The 19,087-nt window shown below is 41.0% G+C and overlaps 1 protein-coding gene across 1 annotated transcript; it reads right to left on the bottom strand.

Annotated features, from left to right (window-relative positions):
• Positions 1-1,410: 1,410 nt before the first annotated feature.
• On the bottom strand, positions 1,411-15,317 carry PWP1 (PWP1 homolog, endonuclein). Its single transcript, XM_053465660.1, has 15 exons — positions 15,165-15,317; positions 14,494-14,552; positions 13,912-14,087; positions 13,410-13,495; positions 12,955-13,051; positions 11,511-11,621; positions 10,590-10,717; positions 9,448-9,521; positions 7,875-7,971; positions 7,665-7,726; positions 6,018-6,129; positions 5,810-5,900; positions 4,309-4,430; positions 4,012-4,117; positions 1,411-2,123 (listed from the first exon to the last, which is right to left on the bottom strand). Exons 1-15 carry the CDS (start codon positions 15,228-15,230, stop codon positions 2,017-2,019), a joined length of 1,494 nt encoding a protein of 497 aa, XP_053321635.1. The 5' UTR covers positions 15,231-15,317; the 3' UTR covers positions 1,411-2,016.
• Between the last annotated feature and the right edge of the window lie 3,770 nt (positions 15,318-19,087).

Raw genomic sequence — 19,087 nt, 5'->3', positions numbered from 1 at the left:
CGCTGTTCCAGTACCTCCTGTAACCTAGGTATCTGGTGTGTGGTAGGCAGTAAAGTCCCAGAGGCTCAATCAAAGGGGAAAAGGTCTTTCGTAGGTGAATACCCTAGCGTTGCCATCAAGGACCTAGACCAAGGGCTCTCAAGGCTTTTGATGCAAACGTTACCCTCTGGAGAAGTCAAATTGGAGCACTCTCTTCTAGTACCTACTCTTTAGAATTTCTGTGAATAGATTTACGATCTATGTTTCCTGGCAACAACCGTATAAGAGATAAAACTGGATTTTTTTTTTGGAGTTCAGGTCAGGACAAATTGTATAATAAATCCACAACCACGTAAATTGGAATAAATAAGAGCAAGAGAGACAACCTAAACAAACACACTGAAAGAAACAAGTACACAGTGTGTTAGACACTACAATCTATTTTAACACCTAATAATGCCAACTGAACTCCAACCTCTTTTATAAAGCACATACATTCTACTAAACATATACAATATAAAGCAATCAGGGCCGGTCTTTGGGGTGCGCGAGCTGTGCGGCCCCAGATCCACTGACCATATACACTCCATCATCAAACCCACGGAAAATGAGTTACGCAATCACGCTCTTCTCTGAAAAGGTCATTGTGTCTAATCCGCCGACGGTCCTGCTTGTATTTCTTTTGATATGAAATAATACCTCGCTTGCGAAAGAGGTTAATTACTAGAAAGATGTGTTAGAGGTTTCCTTTTTTTTTTTTTTTTTTTTTTTTTTTTAAAGACATCACTTTTCTTCGCTTTCATTATTTCTGGTTTTTCCCCACGGAGTCTTGATTGACCAATAATAATCTTTCCCGGGAGCCTCGGCTAGATATTATTTCTGAATTTGACATGTTTATTCTGTTTTATAGATCATTATACATAGCTCCTCTTGGTTTGGCTTTATGTCGCATTGTTTACAAACGTCTCAGTATTTTGCATAACGTATCGGGAGGAGGTACAATCCATGAACCGCCAGCTTGACGACTTAGATGGTTTAGAGAGACAACTAAACAGGGATTGTGGCGTCACGGATCATAGGATCAGGTTATAGCTCAATATGCCTTCCAGCATTTAGTGATGATACTTGCGAAGTTATGTTGTATAACATACTGAATTATGTCATGTAACAAAAGACTCTCGGTAGCTACAAACATCATCATGATCGATCGTTGCTTCATAGCCTTGAAGCTGCCGAAAAGGCTGAAGGTTCTGCTTCCAATATGGTGATAACAGCGGTCCTCATTATCGTCTCGCCCCTTTAGTGTTAACATTATAAACTAGGATGCCATCTTTGCAGTTACCCTACTTTAGCACAATTGCCCATCCTGACAATGGTAATGTAACGGTCACGGCATGGTGACTACAAACTAGCCCCAGCGTCAAGGTTTATTTTTTTAGTCAAGTCTCAACATAACGACGGAACAATCAGGAACCTCGTATTTTAGTTTGCAAAAATTGCCAGAAACACTAAATAAAGGAAAATTTGATGATACATTTATTCTTCTTTTGACACAGATGACTTTGTGAGTCACTTGTGAATTGGTGTTATACAGAATGGGGTCAAAATGGCGGAAAAATTCAGTCTTTTGGAATTTATATTCAGAAAAGTCCAATGCATAATTAAACTTTTTAACCATTCGCGTCTTCTGTTAAATATTGGATCTACATCTCCTCCGAGTTCTGGATCGCAGCATTCCAATTGGAACGCACATCTGACTGATTATACAGCCCAGCAAAAGGCATAAGTCCGCATGAAATATTAAGGGAAAATGAGACTGGACCAGTGATAAAAAAAAATATCATCTAATCTGTACAGCGGAAAGCCTACTACTGTGAAATACAGACATTTGGTATTAATCCTACAGATTTTGTTTCCCGGTATCAATAAATATTAATGAACATGCCAATTGATGTGAATAGCCACATTTCCCTTGTTTTGCCTTAAGGGTAGGGAAGACGCAATTTGCAGCCAGAAAAAAGACGAATTCCTCTGGTTCTAGGATTCCATTGTATCGGATGCGCTGGTTCCTGGAACGCTGCCTGATGACGAATCTGAAAGCGTGGAGACCACCAGCCTTTCTCTGCTCCCAAAAGCTTCTTTCACTAAAAGAAGAAAATATGGAATAGCTTGAAAATGTTTAAATTATAGTCAAAAGAAACATTCGACAGTCTCCCTCACTGCCCAATTCCAGATTCAGTATAGGAGTGGAATCATTTAATAGGGATCTAGGTGTTTCATCCCATGGTACACACATGCAGGGGCGTAATTAGAAACCACAAGGCTCTGGTGCGAAAATTGCCCCAGGGCCCCCCAGCTTCCCAGGCAACATGTCCCACAGTGCCACCTTTATCCACAAACAGCTGTGCCACCTTTGGCCCAAAACACCTTTCCAGTGCCATCTTAGCCCCCAAACCGCCTACCTGTGCCATCTTCACCCCTCCATGCATGCACACATCCATGCTAATACACACATTCATGTTAACACACACTTATGCATACATTCTCATTCATACATACATTCTCATTCATACACACTCTCCTTCGCACTCCGATAACCTCACCCGCAGCTCTCTCTATCCACTCCTTTAAAGCTGCTCATCCTACACAACATGGGCCAGCAGCTTATATCTCTGGCGCTCGTTTTTAACGCAAGGCTGCGTAATGTGACCCCGCTGCCTCCCCATGCGGGTCAAAAATCGTTCAAAAAGGGCCAGTCAGACATGTTCGTTTTACTTAAAAACTGAATAACCCCCAGCTCCCTGCAGAGCGTTTTCTTGTGAACCACTCCTTGAACTCCCTCTTCTGTGATCTAGCATTCTAGCCTGTTTAGTAAGCTATTGTCACATACAGGTCCAGGCTATTTAATAATGTATGCCTAATGAGATTTTAATTATCTGAACGGTACAGCAACATAACAAATTCATCCATAATGGCTCTATATTCCACATTCTTCTTCTTCTTTGGGTATGGGGGAGCTTATTTTATTGGAAATACACACCAGTCACATACAAAAATCATTAGATTCTATCAGTTCCATTTACCCTGTACACATTTCACTGCGCTGAGGGCCCTCGCAAACAGCGCAGAATCATTCCCCGCTTTCCCTGCAAAAGATCATTACCCACGGGCTGTGAAGCCCTTCAAAGGGGAAAAGTAATGCGTTCTCTCTCCGCAGAGCTATGAATTATGAACGTAGCTGGCGGCTGAAATATAGCTGGCGGCAAACATGTGACGTCTGATGCCATCATCTTTATATAGCGAGTCAAACACGCTTCCCACACGGGGATTGGCAACCCAGTCTCACGAGCCAGGCTAACAATCGTGATCTGGAGTCAACGTAAACGATGTGCCGGCAAACAGAGCGAAGGGGTTTGCTAACAGAGTAAGCACGATCCCATATGCAATGTTATCCCGTGAGTTAAATATTACAATTATCTGAATATTACAACTACATGATCTGAATATTTCAGCACAAAACCAGGGTGGGCAGCCGACACTTGCAATGCGAAAGAGTTCATCTAGAACCTTAAAATACTGCACTTATTCTTATTAACCCTTTAATGACAAAGCCCGGACATGTACGGGCTCAAAATGCATTGTTTTCAATGGGTTTAGGGACTGCCCATTGTCCTTAAGGGGTTAAACAAATACATTATTTATGTATGTCAGCGTTCTGCTCACCAAAGCGTTGCCCGCGGACTGTACATTTTCTGCCTTTTGAAGTTCTTTAGAATTACTTATTTAATATAAAGCTTGGGTCGTGCCATAGCCTTTTGCCTAGCAGTAGCCGGAACGCGTAGCAGTAATACATACAACCGACATTTCAATAACCTTTTGACAGGTTCATACCTCTAATTAGTGGCTACTTATATTATAAATTATATTATAATAATATATATATATATATATATATATAATATTATAATAATGTTGAGAGAGGTCTAAAGGGAAACATCTAGCCCCCCAAACATGATACAGAAAGAATCTTACCTGCATTAATGCTGCTAATGTCCCAAACTCTCAGACCGTCCTTTTGACCACCAAATGCATAAACAAAAGGTAAGTCTGGGCAACAAGCAGTGCAGAACATGACTCCCTGGAAAAAAAAAAAAAAAGCCCAATACATTAACAAACCGGGTTGAAAACTCGACAATAAGAACATAAATTGAGAATTTTTTTAATTTTTTTTTGTGACAGATGTTTTGGGTAACAAAATTGGGGTAATTTGGTAGATTAAGAACATTGTAAAAGAGGTACAATAACATTAAAATATGTTATAAGCCTTACCATCTTCATATCTCTGGAATGAATTAGGCTTGGCTTATCAAGTAAGATATCCCAAATTTTTACAAATTTATCAGCAGATGACGTCACCAGGCATCCTTTTACTTGGCTACTTAACTCCAGACCTAAGAAAACAAAAGGTAAAGTTACAATGATTTACAATAATTTGGACCCTATATAATATATATATATTTTTTATATCAATTGTGGAGCAATCGCCATGGAATCCAATGAAATCTCCTTGCGGTTTGCTACTCAATTAGCACCAAAACAGCGTACAAATCTTAAGGAGAACAGAAAACATGAAACAATAGTATGAGAGGAAAAAGTGATCCTGGTGCAAAGCGGTTTTATCACTATGGCAACTATAGAAAGCGCCAATAGTCTTATCAAAATTACACCTCTTTAATCCGGCATCACCCCAATATACACTAGTATTGGATGAATCTAGAACGTCAAGGAAGAGCTTCCATTGACGCACCTAGAACATCTAACATTTGCTCTGTTTGGGATCCTAAAAATTAACCTATTAAAATACCAAATTATATTGAAAAAAGCCTTATTTTACAGCAAAATGTCATTATCTAACCACTTGCAGATGAAAAGGTCTGTTTGGATTGTTAGATTGACGGATTGTTTGCTTATCCACAATGTTCCCAGACGTCAATACAGTTTATTGTCCCCGCTGAAAGTGTCATTGCCATCATTACTGGTTTTACATCAGGAATGACGGGGAACTTAGATATTTAAGTGGAAACGTCTCTGCTCTGGTTTCCATGTATGTGTTTTCTGATGATTGCCGAATGTAAAAAAAAAAAAACTTTAAAAGAAAACACATCAAAATATGTCAAACAATTGTAGTGAAGCATTCAGACACTTCGGGTTTAGAAACAGAGCGAATGAAGTCTGCTCTCTGCCAGATCTTCAGAAAATCAATAGTGCAGTTAATGCCCAGAGAGAATGATCCCAAGTATCTCCAGATAACTGACACCATGAATCATTAGCGGCAGAAGCTCGACACCACGCACGGAACACAAAAACAAATAAAAACGGATGTGACAACAACAAAACAAACCTGGAACATTTAACCATATCTGAAAAATACACAAGCAGCAAGATGGCCAGGGAAGCCAAAATATCTAATTTTACTATTTATAGGAACACGTGCTTTTATTTTCTAACATTTTTGACTTCTGGGAGAAAAAAAAAAAAAAAAAAAAAAGCTACAAAACAAAAGTCAAAAATTCTTATATTTCACCTCATTATGTTGTTTTGTTTAAAGGGAGAGGAGCACAAAAAAGACAACAAAACATGCTTAAAGGTACAAAAAAATGTATATATTAAAGAAGAAACTTGTTTATTGTGGAGCAGTTCAACGTTGTGTTCGTTAATCTTAACATACAAAAGTCCAATTGCCGACATCTCCAAACAAGACACGGCTTTCGTTTGTAGAATATCAAACAATAATTGTGTTCTGAAGTTGAGAAGATTTTAATACACATACCAGAAACTTCTGCATCGTGAGCCTTGAGGGTGAAAACCGGTTTGTCGGAACGGGCATCCAAGCAATACACAAAGCCATCTTCTGTGCTGGCCTGAAAAGAACGCAAATTATCGATTAATTATCTGGTTAAAGTTACAAAACACAATTATAACTCCCCGGTTTATATAGCGATGCAGCATTTGTGTACACTTTTTAATACATTACGCACTAAAAAGTTCCTTGGGGAGAACTGGTTCCAAGTTACTCTTTCCACCTGTCCGCTGAACCTCCAGGTTCTGTGGTTTTCTTGAGGGCTCCTGCAGTCGTACAATATGGCAGACCTGAAACCCAAAAGCGCAGAAACGTAAAGTATTGGCTACATTAACGTGATATAACCAAGCGAAATATCATGAATGCGCTTTTACTGAAACTGTTCACTTTGTGTTTTAAATGGAATCATATGAATAAATGCATTTTGAGCTATTTTGGTGGCCAACCAGCAGTTCATTGAGCGTAAGCTCAACTTAAGCCATAAATGGTGGTTACAACCAAAGTAGCCAACAAATGAGAAGGATACATGGAAAATCTGCTAGAATAACTAATTCAGGCATAATATTTGAGTTTGCTTAAACAAATCGGGGGGGAAAAAGGAAATCAGAAAACCTAATGTGGCAGCAATAGGGTGAATGATTTAGGAGATCCTGGTAAAAGCTCAAAATAAAACCCCCAAAAAGATGTGGAACACCACAGCTGGACAATCTCACGAGACATCCATAACTCTTAGAATGTTACTGCTTGTGCGATGTTATAATGATCTTTTTTTAAATCGTCCTTTCATACCTTCCATGAAATTATTCTACCTGGTTCTTAAATTCTACATCATTTTGTCTATTAGTGGCTTCAATTACCATTCTCAAAAAAGTCTTAGAATAGATAAGAAGTGTCTCCGAGTACGAGACGTCTCTGATAAATAATTATTGATGTGTACATACAAGGCATTTGGAAATCATGCCTTCAATCCACCCTCAAGTGTCAGGGGATCACCCTGAATATAATTTATGAGTTTCCACTTCACAAAACAAAACCAGAACGATATTCTACACAGAATTGAAATGTATTTGATAAACATTCTTAAAAACAACAGCTCCAATCCATCTGCTGCCGAGATTGAAACGGTCTCAGACGTGCTTCAGTTCATTCCGTGACCGAGAATGAAGATAATAAAATCTGATTCAAGGTCCGTCCCGCACGGCAAACAGATGGCGTGGGGAGACTTCAATGGTACTTGCTCGACTAGACGCGTTTTTGCCTTTTGGTTCTCGTTGGAGAGGTGCAAACTAAAAATATTACTCTGAAATCGAGTGTCTGTATCAAGTGACAGATCTAACGATAATACAAGACGATGGCTTAAAAAAAAAAACAAAAAAAAAACCACTCTGATTTGCCAAGTGTGGCAATGCTTCGGTGGAAACATCTGCCCATATTGATAAGGCAACCCCAATGTAATGTCAGATCATGAAAGAACTAGTGATTTTGTTGTTGGAGGGGGGCTGTAATTTTTATTGTTTAATTGCTGCTCCGTACAGTCATCGGAGGTGAGATTAGGTACGTGTGTGGAGCTGTCCTGAATAACCCTTCTCCTAAAGCTATCAACTTCCACCAGATGTTATGGAGATGTTATTTAAGGAGCAGTGATATTTACGCAGATCCTGAGAATGGGAAGTAAAGAAGACTGCTCCCATGGCATAAATACATGGACCAGCATATTGCTTACTTTATTCTCTAAGCACCGTTTGATTAGGTTTAGTTGGTGCACTGTCGGAGGTGACGGATCCATTAAAAACAATGAAGAACATATAAAATAAAATATACTTACTTGTCAAAAGATCCAGATAAGAGTGTTTGTGGTTCAAATGGGTGGAACTGGATTGTCTGAACCTGTAGGAAAAGTGAAGATACACAAGATGAATCAAAATATAGTAAATTCACCCTTTGAAGCATTATTCCTGTTCAGTTAAATGCTAAACTTTTCCCAGAAATAATCAAAGAAAAATGCTACACATATAAATAACGTAGTTTTCTGTACCTTATCTGTGTGCAGGGTTAGGCTGGCAGCTGGTTTACCCTGGGCCATATCCCACAGAATCACAGAGCCATCGGCGGAAGCGCTGGCCAGCACATTTCTGGAAGTAAACAAACATTTTATGTGTGAACAATAATGCTGTATCAGACGGAAAGAGAGCAGAGAGAAAGAATGGTCCGTATGCGGTCTGGCACAACACAATGCCCTCCGGATCAGGGGGATATAAATCATGCAAGGAGAAGTCAAAATATACAGGAAAGAAGTCTGGGGTAAAAAAGAAAGGAGAAGGCAGAGGAGCTTCCGGGCAAGAGAAAGGAGGAGGCAGAGGAGCTCCTGGGCAAGAGAAAGGAGGAGGCCGAGGAGCTCCTGGGCAAAAGAAAGGAGGAGGGAGAGGAGCTCCTGGGCAAGAGAAAGGAGGAGGGAGAGGAGCTCCTGGGCAAGAGAAAGGAGAAGGCAGAGGAGCTCGAGGGCAAGAGAAAGGAGAAGGCAGAGGAGCTCGAGGGCAAGAGAAAGGAGAAGGCAGAGGAGCTCGAGGGCAAGAGAAAGGAGAAGGCAGAGGAGCTCGAGGGCAAGAGAAAGGAGACGGCAGAGGAGCTCGAGGGCAAGAGAAAGGAGACGGCAGAGGAGCTCGAGGGCAAGAGAAAGGAGACGGCAGAGGAGCTCCTGGGCAAGAGAAAGAAGGCAGAGGAGCTCCTGGGCAAGAGAAAGAAGGCAGAGGAGCTCCTGGGCAAGAGAAAGGAGAAGGCAGAGGAGCTCGAGGGCACGAAACTAGCGCAAGCAAACAATATGTACAGAATGTAGTGGGGTAAAAATAAAAAGTGACGGAGGACTGCAGGACAATCAGTAGGGAGACCTAAACTAAGAATGGGCAGCAGGGTTTTATGTGCAGACATAAAAATAATATAAATATAGCTATTTGATGTAACACTGCTAATTGCTAATTGCCATCAAAACCCACCAGTTACGCATATGTAGAGCTTGAACATATTGTTCATATTTATGTCTGCATACTGTGATGCAATCACATCATACAAACAAAAATAATAATAAAAAAAACATTTCCAGGAAGGAAATGAACACTAAACCAAAGACAGATTTGCGTCAGTGGGAATAGGCATGAAATTGTTTTTTTTTGATTGATGTAGAAATGGGCAAAATTTTAGGTTTAAAGCACAGTTTTTTGGGGGTTTTTTTACTAATGGATTCAAGGGAAAAAAAAACAAAAAACTCTGGCCCTTGACTCGACTCATTAAAATGCTTTCAGCTTAGAAAAAAAAAAAAAAGAACCGAATAAAACCTGCTACTGATTATGTTATTCTGTATAAAGCCAGAACAGACATCTACGAGATATATCCACCGAGTCCCATATAAAATACAAAAAATATATATATATAAAATAGAGGCCAGTAATGATATTTCTAGGGTTCACGTCTAGTGGATTCCAGCCCTTCGTAGCAAAAAAAAAGCAGTTAATGTGACGGTCTTCATTAATAGCAATACACCTGGCTCCGGCACAATTACCACCACTTTCCAACCAGCTGATTGTCCATTTAAATTCATCAATATGGTAATTTACCTGACCAGCTTATTCCAAGAGAGATCTAAAACGGCATCGGAATGTCCTTCGTGGCTTTCTTCCGAGGATGCGCCCTGTGACATAAAACAGCCCAATAATACTTCTTGGACGGATTAAGGTCTGCTTTTTACCCCATGTGGGAAGGATGAGCAATATAATATAATATATCATTTATATATATAAAAGCCGAGAATAAAACCTTGCCCTATTTCGTGTGATCGAAATGTTGCTCTGCCGTTGATCGCGGCAAAATTCACGCGACGCAGCTTATCAGACAACGGCGGGTCTGAACTCAAGACCTCTGGTAACAATTAAAATATTTAATGGTTTAAAAGCACATTTTTAGCAGCTACAAGTTTATAAAATCTGAATCCTGGGAGGTTAGCAGCTCAGATTGTCAAAGGGTTAAGAGATCTGTGTTTCAATGCGGCAAAACTAGCAACATCTAATTAATTCCTGTCCTAAAGTTCTTAACCATATCTTCCTTCTCCTGTTCCAAAGGCTGCCTTAACCAATCAACTACAATCAGCAACTTTACCGCAGGAGAGAACGCACAGGAAGTTGGATTGGCTGCTCTTGCTGAATCCATATAAGCCATATAGAAAGCTTATTTTAACCTGTAGACATCACGACATAGACTTCGTACAGCGAACTGTAGGAAGCAGGATTTATAAACCCTTTTTTTTCTTAAAAAAAACATATGTATTTTAGAGCACAAGCTGCCTTCGTTAGTACAGATCCACAGTAAATATATCCTGTCAACACTCAGCTTTATTCACACCGAGGAGAGAGAGAGAGAGACGTATAATATATATCCAGCCAATAAATCAGTATTTTCAGATGTGTCAGCCCCGCCGTTCTAGCGAGGTGCTCGGAGGGCTATATTTCTCTGCACGAAACAATCCACGGTTTTATAAAGTGCGCAGAGATCCAAAACCAGGAGGACATAAATTACCAAATGTTGCTTTGCAGCAATAAACATTTGTTGCCAATCTGTTTCCCATAAACTGCGGTAACCACATTGGCATTTATAGTTAATTTTGGTATCCCGTTCCATTACCTTCTAAATATAAAAACTAGCCCACAATGCCTTATATCGGGTGGTGGGGGGTGGGGGGGGAATGCATTAGAAGTAAAGTTACCTTCTTCCCTTTCTTTTTCTTTTTCATTTTTTTACTTCCCAGCGAAAAGACAGGCTCCAGACAATCCACCAAATCCAGGTCCCAAACATCAATTACTGGGGTCATGTTACCGACAGCAACATAATTTCCTGAGGAAATGCAGAGGCAGCAGTTCATAAAACAAAACAAAAACCAAAAAGGAACAAAAATAAAGCCTTTTTGTAAAGTCTATACACACACACATATATAATAAATCAGAAACTTTATAGAATGATCAGCCTTACTATACTTACTTTTTACCTAAAAAATAACATATTATACACGATTATATGCGCTGAATTAAACATGAATATTATACCTGAGATTTTGCTGTATTTGACTCATTTTTGTAACTGAGAACACTTCAGGTTGGACCTGGAGTCTCCGGGTCACTTCTCATTCTTGGAGAGGGGCGTGGCATTTGGCCACACCCACCCTACTTAATATAGTTATAGCTAGCCCTGCTCCTACGCCAACAGCCGGCCCTGCTCCTACGCCGACAGCCGGCCCTGCCCCTACGCCGACAGCCGGCCCTGCCCCTACGCCCACAGCCGGCCCTGCCCCTACGCCCACAGCCGGCCCTGCCCCTACGCCCACAGCCGGCCCTGCCCCTACGCCCACAGCCGGCCCTGCCCATACGCCCACAGCCGGCCCTGCCCCCACACCCACAGCCGGCCCTGCCCCTACGCCCACAGCCGGCCCTGCCCCTTCGCGAAGCCACTGCCGCAGAAGGGCTCTTGGTGGCCAGACCAGGTCCCTGCAAGGCTTCCAATAAGCCCTATCACAGTTTGCAATCAAAATAAAAACAAAATAGTGTTTACAATTTGTATAAAAAAAAAAAAAAAAAACACACAAGTGGGAAGGAATAGATTCATATATATATATAGAAATACGCGTGATTACCTGAGGACTCTTCTGGGCTTGGGTCAAAATTCAGCCACTCAGAACATAGAGGATACGCGGGGAGAATGATATCGTGGTGAACGTAGAAAGAATCCTCTTCGTGGTTGTACACTAGATAAAATACAAAAATTGTATTTGTCGTTAAATTATTCTCCGCAGTTATAATTTTCATGTTTTGGAGTTGTACACCTGCTGGTGGGACATTTGGTTAAAAGAAATGATGCCCTGATTTAAAATGTAAGTATAGTATAAATAGTATAAAAATAAATAGCAAAAATAAAAGGGGTGCTCAAAGACCACACTATAGTCAAATTTTAACAAGATTCACCAATTTCATTAATTAGTAGAAATGTCAGAGGTTTCGGAACCTCGCCTTCTCCGCAAACGCATTATTCTGGCTTCTGGAGTACTTTTGTCTCCGGCCTTTTGTCGAAGCTCTCCGGGAGGCCTGGTTAACGAAGCTGACACCAGGGAGAAGGATACGATTTACCCCTTCAAGACCGGGACGTACCTGGTACTTCCGGGTCAAAGGACACCGGGACGTACCAGGTACGTCATCGATGATGCGCTATCCAGAGTCGCTATGAGCGCTGGGATCGCGAGGGGCGGCTGCTACTGACCGCTGGGTGTCCCCAGCGATCCGTAGCAGCCACTCCCCCTCAATTCTGTGCACGTGATCGCTTTTTTTCTGGTTTTTGGTTCATTTGTCCCAACCAAGCCCCCGCTTCTTGGTGGCCTTCAAAAAACCGACGCACGCTCTTGAGCATGAGATGCGTCTTTACTCTACCGACATACTTTTAAGTGGACTGAAATGATGGCATTTACATTATTTTAAATAATTTTGTAATGCCATGCAGTATTACGGTGACTCAATGTCTTATTTCTTAGATTTCTGCTAAAGGGAGACCCTCTAGAAAAATATATATTTTTCACCTTACACAGTGGTATAGAGCAGAGCAACGTGGCAGTGACAACGTATGAATGGCTTCTTTATTTGCAACCCTGGAAATCACCCTTTCAGTTCCAACCTGCGCGTTGATTCCATACATATACAGTCCGTTAAGCTCATTCTTGGTATAACTTCATTAGTCAAAAATTCCTCTTGTTCACTAAGACGCATGAATTCCTTTATTTACCACAATGTTAAACGATACAGACTATGGATATTGAATATCTACAGTGCTATACCACACCAATGTATACTTTAGTGGTTAATTCAGTGAATGTAAACATGAATGGGATATGCATATGGCTCCAGACTCGACTAAGGGCTGATTATGGTTTGAGACTTCCCAGCAGGAAATTGAATGGTTTTATAACTTGCTGTCAAATTCTGTTTCTATGTAATACCAAAAAAATAGTCCCTTTAACATCTATATAACCTGACATTTTTGTCTGTTAATTCCCCCCATCAGTGCTTCTTAACCTGGCATATAACACTCACCGTGAATCTCAAGATTGCAGTGGTCTTTTTCCGCTCTTCCACAAACCAACAGGTTGTCAGTGGGTTTAATTACGAAATCATCTTTCTCATACTGTTCCTTTAAACGAAGAAGAAAAATTATAATTACATTATAATTATTATTATCTTTCATTTATACAGAATGCAAAAAGTATATCGATTAAAATGTTACAACGAGCATTGGAGAGCTCTATGCAACCAACTGGATGAGACAAAGTTACCAATTTTGACAAACCCTCCCAATATATTAAGTGGTTTTAATTCTGTAAGAGATCTGCAGAGATCAATAAGAGGATCTAGCCTGATTTTGTAGAACAGAAAACAAATCTTTCCTATGGATCCTGCCTTTGCGGGGAATCGCCTCCTAAAAGATGCATTATGGAGTGCGGTCTTAATCATATTTAAAGGCATACAGTGTATTTTCAGATAGTACGTACTGTATCTTTTAGGGTGATGTATGCATCATTCTCGTTGCTGCTATAGACGGCAAGTCCAGCCAGGCTGTCTCCAAGGTTTCCAACCTCTAAAGAAGAAGCAACAACATTATAATGTGAAAACAAAATATAAAATTTAATTACATTTAAATAACATTGTTCCCATCATCCACTTGTCAGGGATACATACTTAAAACATTGTTGAAGGGACACCCCAGCCTTCATATGCAATGAAGGATGGAGGGGTTTCCATGCTCCTCAGCTCCTAGGCTTTTAGCTGATATGTTGAGCCACAGCCAGATCCAGTACAGGCTTATGTAATAGTGACCCCAGGTCTAATGAGACCCTCTCATTGCATACACAGAAAGCACCCTCATTGACAGCAATGGGGAAATGACTTACAAAGTGCTTTAATATGCATTATTTATTGGTGGGGCTACAGAGGACATTAGACTGTCCCTTATTATAATTATTTTGATAGCTATGTAATTGATGGTTTATGTACCTGTATTTTCTTCTTCATCGTAATTGTCCAAATCATACTCGGCCAGTTCATCGTCATTAAGTTTGGAAATGTTTTCTTCCTGATCTTCGCCTGGCTGAGGACCTCCTTCATCATCATCATCAGGGTTCTCTGGGTTCTCCATTTCTTCCTCCGCATCCTCTTCATTATCGAGTTCTCTGAAGAAGAAAAAAAGTAAAGAAGTTTCATGAGGACGACTAGAGCATAAATGTAATGGGCTGTAAACGTTCTGTTCCACCCACTCTCCTAAATTTATCTAGAACCATCATTCCCACTGCTACTGAATGGCCAGATATAGGAATAATTGTTTAATCATGCAGAATTTGTTTTGCTTGCAATTTTTGCCAGGAACATTTTTATTTACTTTTTTTATTCATTCACTCATTTCTTTAGGAGCCTCTCGCTTGCCACATTCAAGAAAATCCTACAGGGCTTCATTCTGTCTGTCTTAATTATAACCGACTTTCCTACAACCTGGAACGCCGGACGTGACTGCTACCACGCTGTATAGATCAATATAGAATACAAATTCTACCCAAAGCTTATCCATCATACGTTACTCACTGAAGTTGTTCTTTAGCTTCGGTGATAAGTTTATGTAACTCTTCTTTGCTGAGTTGTACCTAGAAGAAAACAGCAAGAAATAAGACTCATCTTAAGAAAGTCATACCTAAATTTCCCATTGAGCTGATGTAGACTCAATCTCAAACTGCGCTGTTTCCATTTAATTAAAATGAGTGATGTAGTGTACTGAGAACTCAGATCCTTAACTGGCTTTCCCAAGTTGAACTATATACTAGCAACGTGTGGTTCCAGCCTTTGCACCACACAGTCTACCGCAAAGTGATGTAATCACCATAGCAACCATATGAACGATCCAATCAGCTGTAACTCTTTTTTTGGTTGCTATGGTGATAAGATCACTTATTTAACTTGTCACCAGGTTAACTTTTAATAATGTAAGCAAGCATTGCATTACAGATGTGTAAGATCCTAAATTTACTGCAGAGGGTGGGAATGCATTTAACCCTGGAGGCAGTAATCACCTCTATAGTGGATATTGCCCATTTACGTCATATTGCTTGACTGCACATGTGGTGTATATATATTATACGTTACTTATGAATCTCAGTGGACCTGATGCATAATTGTTGGTACATGGTATGTATTCCTGACGTCACACGTTGTTTTTTTGGGGGGGCAGCACCCAGTAAGTATATAAAGTCACCCCTCACCTTCTCGGGAAGCTCTTTGGCGACCCCCCTCTGTACCCAGGACGCACACGTTATCTGGCAGCTCATCTTCCAATTTAGCTTTAACTCCCGCAGCAGCACAGACTACACACAAGCGGCACTTCCGGCTTGAATGGCAGCCTCCAGTAACCCCACGTGCTTCCTGCCTGACGTGCACGAGCAGAGAGCTTACTTCCGGGTGCTCGTGTTCCCCCCCTCCTCTTGGGCTGTGTGGCCAGCGATATCGTCACGCTGTTCTTTTCTTATCATTTAGCTACACGAATGAAATTGTTGTGCGGCACCGTCAGCGTTCGTTTTTGAGGGTTAAAAATAAGCAAAAAAGAATGAATCGACTCTGAGACCATTCAGTAACGTTTTTAAAAGAGATGTCCCACCATACTTGTATAGTCTGTAATTATTGGCCAATGGTAGTGAGGTATATATATAATATTACTACCAAAACTAGGAAATGTCTAGCCTTAACGTAATTGCAAAAGGGTTTTCCAACCATTAGCCTTTTAAACTTAAACTCGGATCAGCGAACACAACGGGCCATTGGAGCACAGGAGTGATGGGAGTGATAACGGGCCATTGGAACACAGGAGTGATGGGAGTGATAAAGGGCCATTGGAACACAGGAGTAATGGGAGTGATAACGGGCCATTGGAACACAGGAGTGATGGGAGTGATAAAGGGCCATTGGAACACAGGAGTAATGGGAGTGATAACGGGCCATTGGAACACAGGAGTGATGGGAGTGATAAAGGGCCATTGGAACACAGGAGTGATGGGAGTGATAAAGGGCTACTGGAACACGGGAGTGATGGGAGTGATAAAAGGGCCTCTGTATGCCGATGAAGATATTTTATTGAAAATCAACCGTTTCCAGCTTTAATAGACGTTTACATTAGCCCTGTCTGCGCTGGATTTCTGATCCATTTCATGTTATTTTAACCCCTTCGTGACAAAGGCTGATTTTCCTTTTTGTACCCTTCGTGACAATGGCTGTTTTATCGTTTCTGCGGTGTTTGTGTTTAGCTGTAATTTTCTCTTAACCCATTTACTAAACCCACACAAGTTATATATTGTTTTTTTCAGGACAAGAAGGGCTTTCTTCAGACACCAAAATTTTTTTCATATGATGTAATTTCCTATAATAAAAATATTAAAATATGACGAAAAATTGAAAAAAAAAACACATTTTCTCACTTTTATTTGAAAAATCTTTTATTCATCATAAAAAACTACTGAAAAAACCTGCTAAATAGATTCTACTATGTGTCCCGAGTTTAGAAATACCCAATGTTTTTATGTTTTTTTGCTTTCTTCTACACGTTATGGGGCAATAAGTACAAGTAGCGTTTTGCTAATTCAAAACCATTTTTCTCTGAATCTGGTAATTCTGTCTCTATGTGGTATTTGGGGCATCTTTGAAGCCAGCAAATTAAATTTACCCCACCAAACCATATATTTTTGAAAACTAGACACCCCAGGGTATTTTAGATGCTGATAGTTTAACCCTTTCCATGCACTAATCCTACCACCAACCCTTGTCAAAGTTTGTGATAGTAATTGTTTTTGGTGTTTTTTTCACATACTTTGTACTTCAGGTGTGAAATTACAGCTCCTGGTATATGTTGCTGTCACACAACACCCCGATATGTGTCCAGCAACATCTCCTGAGTACATTGATACCCCACATGCATGGGTTTGTCAGATTGTTTGGGGGCAAAAGGGCCACATTTGGAACATGCCTCCTCAGCCGTATACCGCTGCATGGTAACAATTGCAGCAAAAATAGTGGGGAAGGAAAGGGTTAATGGTCCTAATAAAAATAAAAAACCTACAAAAAAGTAAAAAAAAAAGTAAAAAAAAAAAAACCCCCAAAAACAATTGCCACTATGCAAGATCACTGTTTATGCAGTGATCAATGGCAATGAAGGGGTTAATATTAAATGGGTGGCTCTTATAAGAGCCTTTGGATCAATATATATATATATATATATATATATATATTTTATTGGGAATACACACTGATCTGTCTCTCTCCCTCACTAGAAGCAAGTGAGGGAGGGAGGCAGATCCAATACTGATCAAAGGCAATGTTTAGAAAACATTGCCTTTGATTTAGCAAATAATGATCACTCTTATGAGTGATCTGACCACTAGGGGTGCTATTCACTGGATGTCCATGACATCCAGCAACCCCCCCCCGATGATGTCAGCAGGCTCCGCCCCCCGGCTTGATGGGCGCCGCCATCTTGAAACACCGCGTGTGTTTCGAAGACACCGGCACCGGGAAGGTAAGTTAAGCATTTAGGAAGCGATCGCGAGTCGCTTCCTTTGCTAAACAGGTGTTGCAAAGATGCCTCGATACTGAGGCATCTTAGCAACACCAGCTAAGCAAAGGAAGCGACTCGCGATCGCCATGTTTGAAAGACGTGCAGTCTTTCAAACATTTTTTTTTTTTGCTCCTAGGAGCGATCGGGGGGGGCCGTGAATGTTTTTTTTGGTGTTGCTCAATGCCTCGATGTCGAGGCATTAGAGCAACACCGTTTGAGTGAAAAAATCGATCACGGATCGATTTTTTCACCCGTTTAAAGACGTGCCGGTCCTGGCACGTCAATTGTCATAATCGTCACGATTTTGAGTGACGTGCCCGGACCGGCAATTGTCATCAAGGGGTTAATGCACAATATTAGCTTTTCTTTCAAAAACAAGGACATTTCTAAGTGACCCCAAACTTTTGAACAGTATCGTGTATATGAATGCTATATTTGTGGTAAAAGAGGCAACTCTTATTTCTATTCATCATGCGATTTCTCACGCACCCTTGATCTGCCTGTGAAAGTGGTTTGCTCAACAGGCCCGGAGTTAAGAACTCTGCGTTAAGTACTTACTGTAAGATTTGATCTATATTTGTGGCAGTAATATCAGGTGCTTCGGATGCCCGCTCAGGCTGGTGCCATCCCTTAGAGTGGAGATGACATTTAAAAGTGCACCACCTGGATTGGGATGCAGTAGAGTGATTGGGACAACGAAACGGTGGTCTTTGAAGTGTGTGGTTTCTGTTCTTATTAATTGAGGAAACAAACCTTACTTACTTTCCAAGGTGATTAACATACCTGGGAACTTAGGGTCTCCGGCTACCCGGAGACTTCCCTTGCGGGACGCGGCCAGGACTGCCCTCCGACGTTGGTGGGAGTTCAAGCTGATGGCGGTGGGAGCTGACGGCAGCGGGAAACACCCCCTTTTAAAGGGAAAATGGGTGGGGAGCAGGGCATTTAAGACCCCTTGACCCAGAGAAGCGGTGCTTCACCCGGCAATCTCCGGGTCAAACCTGGAGAGTTCCCAGGTACGGTGATTAAGTGAATAAAGCCGCTTTAGTTATATACTGACTGATGTACACCTCCTGCACCTGATAGCGATGATCCGACAGCGATTATATACCCAGCTGAGTACGGAGCAATAGAAAGGAATCCTGGAGGAACTGTCAGGTAAGCAAAAGGGCTTTGTTCGCTTAATTTCTACAGCGTGACTGCACAAACATCATTATAAAGTTAATGTTTGTGTAATAGCTTGCAGCAGCTACTGGGCAATTTCAGGACGAAAAAGGGCATCATGTGACAAACCCATGTATTGCAGATAGGATGCTATGCTGTTAATGTATGGAGAGAAAAAAAAAATATCACGCCCACTGTCCTAGTGTGATATACTGGGAAGCTGGGGGATATAGTTACAGATCTTCTGGATTAAGTTGTCTGTATTGAAGCAGTGATGTTAACCAATTAGCCATAAGAAAAGCACCTGTTGGGATGGCTACAATTTAACAGAGGAGTCAACTCTAGTCTTTGTAGCCCCAAGAAGCTGCCCAGACACACATTGACTAGGGTAAGAACAGTTTCCTGGTATGGTCCATAGGGCAG

This window comes from Spea bombifrons, chromosome 4 (assembly GCF_027358695.1).
Source record: "Spea bombifrons isolate aSpeBom1 chromosome 4, aSpeBom1.2.pri, whole genome shotgun sequence".
NCBI lineage: Eukaryota > Metazoa > Chordata > Amphibia > Anura > Pelobatidae > Spea > Spea bombifrons.
This window is presented reverse-complemented; position numbering and strand designations above follow the sequence as displayed.